Below are 8,831 nucleotides of genomic sequence, written 5' to 3'. Positions count from 1 at the left end.
AGGCTCTGTCTGAAGGTACGTGAACCTCCATGAACCTGCTGCCACAGCTACGAGCGGAGGGAAGCCCCCCCCCCTCCCCCGGACACGGCGGCACCTGTGGTTCCCGGTTCGGGGGGCGCCATCACCTCAGACGACCCTCAGGGAACCAGGTGACCCGGTGAAGACGCAGAGCCTCCCAACACCTGGTCTGCGTTAGCGCTTTGCAGATCGCCGCGGGCTCCGCGTCGTCAGCCCACGCAGCTGCAGTTGGCCGCCGAGAGCCACTTGATCGTCTGCCAGGAGGTCTGCGCGTCCATGAAGGACACGGTCTCGTAGCGGGTCGGCCGGCAGCACGGGTGACCGACGACCTTTTTGCCCGAGATGCTCCCGTTGTCCATCAGAGTCTTGAGGGCCAGGTCGTAGTTCCTGCGGGAGCCGTGGCAGGTGCCGACGCAGTACTTGAAGACGACCGTCTCGTCGGAATCGTACCCGAGGCCGAGGTCTCGCACCCGCATCTCCTTCCTCTCCAAATGGCAGTCGCGGCTGCCCTTGGTCTTCTTCCGGTTCCGCCTCGATGTCCTGGGCGACTTCGGGTCACGGACGGAGCGTCGCCATCTGCCCTGCCGGAATTCCTCTTCTTGCATCAGTGACCACTCTTCTTCTGCAAGGTAAGAGAAACATACATCATCAGGATCGTGACTCAGTCGAATATTACTTTTTTTTTACTTCACACAGGTTAAAGTGAGGTGGGGCCCCTTTGGGGGGGTTTCCTACTGAGATGTCATTGCAAATCGCCCATTGTTTTTTTAAGGGGGACGGGGAGGCGGCTGGTCACTGCACATTTCAATAAAAACAGCCCTCAGGCTCCGAGTGTCGGGGGGCCCCCTATCGGCTCGGGGCCCCAAGCTGTTCACAAGCTGCGCCCCTGCATGCGACTCTTGTTGTGTCACTGTTCGCAGAGAAAGGGAAAGTGAACGTTGCTTCCAGGACTTCTGTGCAGTCTTTTACGAGGACGGCGGGGGTGAGAGAACAGGTCCAGATGTCTCTGCTCTGGCCTTTAGAGGCTGGAAAGTGAACCCCAAAAAAATAAAACTGTTCTCACACTAAAGTTTATGTAGTGGATTAGCGTGGAGACGAAAGCATGGGGAGACAGAGCATCCGTGTGCGGCTAAATTAAAAGCAGATATGAGCGCTGAAAGCGGGAGCGAAACGATCAGCTGAGCGATGCCACTGCGAGGCAGGGCCGTTTCTAGCTGTTTGGAGGCCCTGTGCGAGATACTGTTTGGGGGGGCCCCTATTTTTTCAAACTCGAGGTAGAGATTCCTAACTTTTTCATATATTCTGTGATGATGCAGCAGAGGAAAGCAGGCTAGAGTACGTTCACAAATGCAACAGATACAGTATGTTCTTGAAAAATGTTTAGTATAAACTTTAAGCTAGCATAACAAGGAGGCATAACAAGGTGGCATAACATAAAACCGTTTTAACCCACGAAAACTAAATAAATAAATCACTAAACTTACTTCTAAATAAATATAATGGATTATAATGAGATTTTTACCTGATTGCCCAGCGAACACTTACATGCTTTGCAAATATATGCACAATGAATGCATGCAATATATGTAAATAAAGACAGGTACTTTTAATTTCTCAAAAATATAATAAAATATGAGTCTGAACTTGCAGCTTGGGGGGCCCCCTGGTGGCTGCGGGGCCCTATGCAGCTGCATAGTCCGCATATAGCAAGAAACTGGCTCTTGTCCTTGGAATGATTTTTTTTTTTTTTTTTTTTAACTTCCTGGAATGCTTATTACCAGCGCAGCAGGCTCATTTACAGTAGCACGGGGGTGCGTGTCAGCTCATGCCTCCATGTTTACGAAGAAAAAAAGAGAAAACTCGTAATCATGTGGAAGAAAAGATGAGGAAAAATGCACAGAAATATTCCTCAGGCAAAGGAGAAGCGGCGCACACTTTAGCTCCACGGCGTATCCAGCCGTGTTAAAACACGCCACATGGATCTGCATTATTTCATGTAATTATACAACTATTCCATGTTATTTAATGAGCAACGATGTGGATAACTATATACTCAGAAAGGGAGTGTAGTCCCGAGGAAGCCCCGCTTTTGTGCGATTGGAAATATAATCGTGAAAAGACGTAGAAAAGTATGACAGAAAAAAGTTCTCGTTTGCCCCAAAGCGTCGCAGCGATAACGTCACTGACATCAGAGAGTCTGCAGAACGTGCATCAGTATCAGTGAAGCCTCGAGGGAGAAGACGAGAAGACGTGTCCCATCACATACACCAGTAAGACAAAGCTAACTTCCACTATAATGCTAACCATTATAAAACGTGGGGAGGGGGGAGATGATGGTGTGTAATTTGCTTCTGAAAGACATTATAGCAGCCATTCCTGTACTTAAAGGAATACTTCACCAATTAGCATTTAGCTTTGTATTACTAGAATAGGGGTAGCATTTTGGAAAATTGTGTTTCCCAACATCAATTTCCCCTGAGACGATAAGCATCTTTTTTTGTTACGTGCCCAGTGACACTTGGTCCTGTTAGCGTAACTGTTAGCAAAGATGGCAGACACGGTTTACATTCTGCGAATGAGGTCCCGTCCCCCTACAGGCGGGTCTACAAAATTGCGGAATTAGCGTTGCAGTTTCAAGCCTCGGACCAAGTGACCAAGTGTTACTGGTGGGAAAATCTCCAGACATCCAAAGTTCACAAAAAACGAAACTAATAAACATGATTGTCAGTTTCCGTTTCAAGTGAAAAATTTTACTTCTTGTGATAAATATTGTTTAGCGAATTCAATAAATTACAAAGCCCCTAATTCGAGTCCCACCACTAATTTCCTGCTATACTGGGTCAGATAAAATAAAAATAAACACAATTTCCACATCATTTCTTTATTTTATTGCTTATATATAAATATTTCTTGAAAAAAAAAAATCAATCATACAGGAGTTTAAAACTGAAAATTATTATTTTTTATTTATTTTATCTATTTTATTTAGTTTTCATGGCCAACCTGCAGTGCCGTCATGGCCCACTAGGGGAATCACTGCACAATGGACTGGCATTTATTTTTTATTATTTTTAAAATCACGATTGTACGAATTTATAAAGTAACCTTTGTAATTCGTTCAAATAAATTACAGCACAATCATAATACTCATGTGGTCGACAATGAATGAATGAATGAATGAATGTTTTATCTCGTGTGTTTGAATAACGCACAAACATTACGGAAACTTTCCCTATACGATCTCTTTCTCTTTTCAAGTCTTCAAACGTTTTCCGTAAATACAGAATCGTTTAAAGACATGACTTCATGCACAAAACCCCCCTAGAACCTCACTAAACTTGTGTAGTATCTATGCCAGGCCTGCATGTGGCGCTGTAACGCTGCCACGTGTAGAGACGCAGGTGTTCACTTTCTTAATGCTGCTTAAACAGGATCCACAGCTAATTTACTCTGATTTATTCTCTGTTTTTAATCCATTAACAAAGAAAAAATTCAGAAACATTCTTCACTCTCTAGGTGTCATTTCTTTTATTTGTTTTGGGTGATTTTTTGCGTTATTACCAGCTGTCATTTGTCTTTAAAGAGAGTCTACATACCAGAGTGGTAGAATAAACAGGCGCCGAGTCCACGGCCGTTCATCTTACTTTCTCTGCTGGCTGTGATCAGCGCGACAGGAACCCCGGCCACACTGGATTGATTATTTTTACCCTGTTGTGCAGCGGGGGCCCGAGCTCCATTGACCAAGGCCATGTTCACTGTTGAAAACTAACAGGCAAACTTCCAGACGCTATATTAGTCATGCAGGAGGCACAGGCCCTCGCCTCAGATTGATGTTGTTTTCAGCGTCTCAGTAATGTTACAAAGACAGACGAGTTTATTGAGGGTCTGGTAGTTTATTTTCTCGAGGTTTAAGTTGATAAAAGCTACTAAATAATACACTTCCATGTTGTCCTTGCCAGTTTAAACCCATTGTTTTACCTAGCAGACATGTTTTATTTCTTCATTCTTGCTATTTTAGCTCATTTCCATCTCATTCGGTAGCATTTTGTCCCACCTATATTCAGAATTTAAGTGCTACACTCTTAGAAATAAGGGTTCCCAAAAGGGTCCTTCCACAAGGGCTGAGGTTCTACCTGGAACCATTTGCTTCTGAAATCGCAATTTTCAAGGGTTCTTGGTAACACTAATGGTTCCAGTAAGAACCATTTTGATCCAGAGAACCCTTTAAAACCCCTTTCCCGAATAAAGGGTTTTAAAAGGGTCGAAAATGGTTCTACTTAGCACTTTTATTTTTAAGAGTGTATATACACACGTCCCTTATATGTTGTGTTGTTGCTTCATTATACATATTTTGTATTATAGCTGCTCCTCGTGTGTTTGACTGGTGCTGGTGTGTTTTTTTGTTGTTGTCAGAAATTAAACAGAGACGGCCTTCAAAAGGGGGTTCGAGGGTCTGGTTCTGGCTTCTTTAACTCAACACAACGCTCATTTGGGACATGTCAACGTGAACTTGGAACTTTTTTTTAACGGCAAGAAGGACAAATGCACCAGGCACGGTGGTTAGTCAAGTTCCTCAACTTAATGACCGCTAGTTTCACTCTACACAATTGTTTAAATACATCAAGATCTTGAAATTCACATTTAATTAGCTCATACTTGATCTTAGAAACGTTGTCGGCTCCATTTTTAGCAACAAAAAACATCAAGAGCCCTAACCCTAACCTGAACCCTAACCCTAACCCTTATGTGTGTTCTATTAAACTCAACCAGAATTTGTTGTAGATAGGTGGTTGCTTGGTTGGTAGGTTGGAGCTTTAATGTCTGTCCTAAAAGATGACTCAACAAATCAACAAAGGGGCTCAACAAAAACATTTACCACTATCTATCTATCTATAAAGCAAGTTGCGTCTGTCTGTGACAGGCACATCTCGCTGACCGCTAGTCAGATTTCCCTAAGACATTGGATATGGGTTGAGCATGACCCGATGGTGTGCATCCTTGATTTTCGAATTTTTTGGAGGAATTTTAATATTCACCGATTTATCATGCAACACCAGGCAGGCAGCGGCTCATCAGAAAAAAAAAAAAAGTATCTCGGAATGACTTGAAATTTACCATCATAATAGTCGGCATCGTCCTGAACAAGGATCCGTTGAAAATATTTGGAAAACTCTTAAGGAATAATTTTAATACATATTTGAAATTCAGGAAATGATCCATTTGCCCTGATGCACTTTGACAGTGAGTTGACTTTCTTCAAAAAAACAAAAAGCATCTTTGAATGACTTGAAATTTACCATCATAATAGTCGGCATCGCCCTGAACAAGGATCCGTTGAAAATATTTGGAAAACTCTTAAGGAATCATTTTAATGATTTTTTGAAATTCAGGAAATGATTCATTTGCCCTGATGCACTTTGACATTGTGAGTTGACTTTCTTCAAAAAAAACATTCGGCACATTTGCGTTGTGCCTAATGAGGTCGCACAGTGTTCGCATTTTGTTAGCCTTTACGCTCCTTATCATGCATTACCATAAGTGAAAAATCTTCTTCAGCTCGCACTATAGGAATACATACTCTCTATGGGCACTGCACTAGTTTCCATCAAATGAATGAATAAAAAGAGCAGGTTCAGGAAGGATTTACAATTTATTTTTTAAAAATAACTTACCAAAGTCATCGGGCCAGGGTACGCGGACATTGCCGTCCTGTCCCATGTCCTCTGTCGGAGACCAGGACGGCTGCCTGAGGACACGCCGGATGTCCGACTGAGCTTCTTTGCTGTCCTCGTCAGCGTAAACGTCGTCCACCAGCGTCAGCAACGACGCCATCACCCACAGCATCACCTGACGGTGCAAAGGATCGCACAGTCACTTTGGTTAAAAACAGCTTCGTAGTTTAAATCGTGGTTGACTTAACAGAGAAAATCAGAAGACGCTGCTCCATAGTATATAGTAATTTATACGACATATTAGCTATTTCACTGGAGAGCAGAATACTGTGACCTGCTCACCTCACTTGGATGGAAACTCAGACACACTCTGCTCTCCAGTATCACTAGGATTTAAGTATTTGTTGCATTGAATTAGTGATATACGGTGTTACATACATTTGGAAACCGAAAGCTGCCCGGGGTAAAGTGATCCATCCTGCTCCATCTACATCTTTGAAGGCCTCGTCTCTCTACCTCCACAAGTGACACCTGCACCGCTTTACTTACCTAATTGACACCCGACGCTTTCCCACCGCGCAGGTGAGCTTAATATTTCAACATCACATTATGGGATGAGTTTCTCGGCGGTGTCTGGAAGGAACTTAGAGCCCAGATCGAATGGGCAGTGTAGTGGAAACTGACTGCGAGGGGTGAAACGTATATACGTTGACGGTCTGCCAGCAAATCCTAGTGGCCTACTTTACATCCCCGAGTCTCAGACGTTCTTTCATTGATGACGAAGTGAGGAGAACAAGAGGTTTTTCCAGCGTTTATAAGAAGCTCAACTGGAGTCAAACACATGACTGAAGAATGCAGCTGAACTGTTTTCTCTGACGGATACAGTATATGAATAACTGCCTGCCAGGGTTCTGTAGACTCAGTATGTTTACCGCCATGTTGGCAGGAAAATGCCAATTTCAAGCTGTCCCAGTTTAAAGCGCACTTTAAAGGTGAAGTAATGAAGTAAGTAGTTTATAGTGCCATCTAGAGGAGAGGCTGAAATTTACAACAAAGAACTGCTCCTCTGCTCACCCCCTCCCTTCCCTGAGTGCTACGGTATCCTCAGCCGGTCAAATGTCGTCCTCGTCGTCTTTCTCCGTGTCAGCAGATGAGGTTCTTGAGGCGAGGGAGAGGGCGAGCTACCGCGGCCGTAGCAGACGAAGCGGAGAGAGAGGAGGCGGGACTTCCGCTACAAGTAAAGAGACGCTTGATTTGTTCTCTCTCGCTTGTCCTTACAGGCTCCCCTAGAAACATGGCGTCGTGGCAATGCAGTAGCGGCCCGTGACCATGTTATTTTACATGACTTTTTGAAACACTACGAAAATGAAACAAAGAATATTATACAGCGACTAGACAATGCAGGAGCACATATGTATACAAAAGTGGATTTTGGGTTATATAAACCCATAAATACTACACAGCAACCCTTTAAGGGTGAATTCCAATTCCTTGCTTAACCTTCAATCTTAACCCTCAATCTCAAAAATGTGCTCCCTCTAGTGCAAGTGCTGTCCTGATTCTCAGAAAAATTAAGTTGAGGGCCAAGTTTAAGGGCTGCATCGCCCTCAATATTGAGATTTTCCGAGACCACCCTTGGGAGCAAGGGCTACGCAGAATGCATTGCGCGTTTTCACATAAAGATGGCGCCGAAAGCAGCGAAACGAGTACGCTACAAATGAAGTATTTTCTTTGTTAATAGAGATATAAAAATGATGAAAACCATTGTATTATCAACTTGAAACCAAACCCGTCCCCTTGTGTCTGTGAGGCATCAGTGCTCGCCGCTTCACCACCGTGTGGCTTGGTGCAAACACAGTTATGGCCTCCATGCGAACACGCTCACCTTCCAGTTCTTCAGGTGATGCTGGGTTCTCGACGCCTCGCGCCTCCACCAGGTTTTTCCATCTGAAACAGACGCAGACGTATTATAATAACAAATAACAGTAATAAAGACAATTATATTTCATACACCAGCTCATTCTGTAAAAATAAATGCCTCGCAGTCGTTCCATCGGAGAACTGAAGGGAAAAGGAATTCCAGGAGTTTTCCTTGACTCTTTAATCACCAGGTACCATTTTCTCTTTTGTTAAAAACGTCCGACAAACACGAGTCTGACACATGATTCATATTGTGTTTACCGCGGCGTTTCATGGAAACTGAGCGACTCCACAAATCACTCTGATGCATTTCATTTCATTGCATTTAAAAGTGGTACAGGAGCGTCAGACAAGAGTCTCCCAAAGAACAGCTGATGACGTCAGACGAGAGTCAGAGGTTCAGGAATTTATAATCTCCAGGTTAAACCGAAACAGGTAAATGAAGCCTTGGTCCCGGTTTCCCTCTCTGAAGGATTTTAAACGTAGAATAAACTAGAGTGGTGATAGTCGACGACTACTAATGCTCCGCTCTGAGTCCATGCGCCCACATTTTTATGCCAATTTTAAAGCAAAATTTGCATCGGCAATGAAGGCCACTTTGGACATGTGGTGTGCAGCGGTGACCTTGGAAATAGGTCGAGGTCACCGATCTTCGAACTTGTTCAAGATACTTGTAAGAGGCATCCACAGTGCCAGTTTGGCAGCAATACAATAAATATTTGTCAAGTTATCGCGTTGACAATCTTGAAAAGTGCCGGTTTTGGCTATTTTCCAAGTTACAAGTGCAGCTGTGACCTTGGAAAGTAGGTCAAGGTCACCCATCTTCGAACTTGTCCAAGATACTTGTAAGAGGCATGGACAGTGCCATTTTGACATCAATATGTCGAATATTTGTCAAGTTATCGTGTTGACAAGCTCGTAAAGTGCTGTTTACACATTTCTCACATTTCCCCGCAAAAAAAACCGCGTAAAAATTCACAAAAAATTTAGGACAAAACAATTTTTTTTTTAATATATATATATATATATATATATATATATAATGAAGACGTTATCAAGAGTTGTAGCTGCTTTAAATTACCTGTTAAATAATGACATTATTATAACTAGATTATTATTGTGATTGTCATTTAAATCTCAATGTGACTCCCTAGTAAAATAAGGGGTTGAATGAATGAATTAAATGAATCCGTCCACTCTGACCTTGGCTCGTGCAAATGT

The 8,831-nt window shown here is 43.2% G+C and overlaps 1 protein-coding gene across 1 annotated transcript in view; it reads right to left on the bottom strand.

Moving 5' to 3' along the window:
* Positions 1–227: 227 nt before the first annotated feature.
* The window catches only part of artn (artemin), a gene marked incomplete at both ends in the record, with an annotated part of 29,175 nt that continues 20,571 nt past the window's right edge, over positions 228–8,831 (bottom strand). The window contains 3 exons of the mRNA XM_083888315.1: positions 228–640; positions 5,691–5,865; positions 7,576–7,637. Of these exons, the coding sequence (XP_083744441.1) occupies positions 228–640; positions 5,691–5,865; positions 7,576–7,637 (650 nt within the window). The remainder of the gene's footprint in view (positions 641–5,690; positions 5,866–7,575; positions 7,638–8,831) is intronic.

The sequence above is a fragment of the Microchirus variegatus genome (assembly GCF_963457635.1).
Source record: "Microchirus variegatus genome assembly, chromosome: 4".
Lineage (NCBI taxonomy): Eukaryota > Metazoa > Chordata > Actinopteri > Pleuronectiformes > Soleidae > Microchirus > Microchirus variegatus.
The sequence above is the reverse complement of the archived record's forward strand: the minus strand, read 5'-3'. Positions and strand labels throughout refer to the sequence as shown.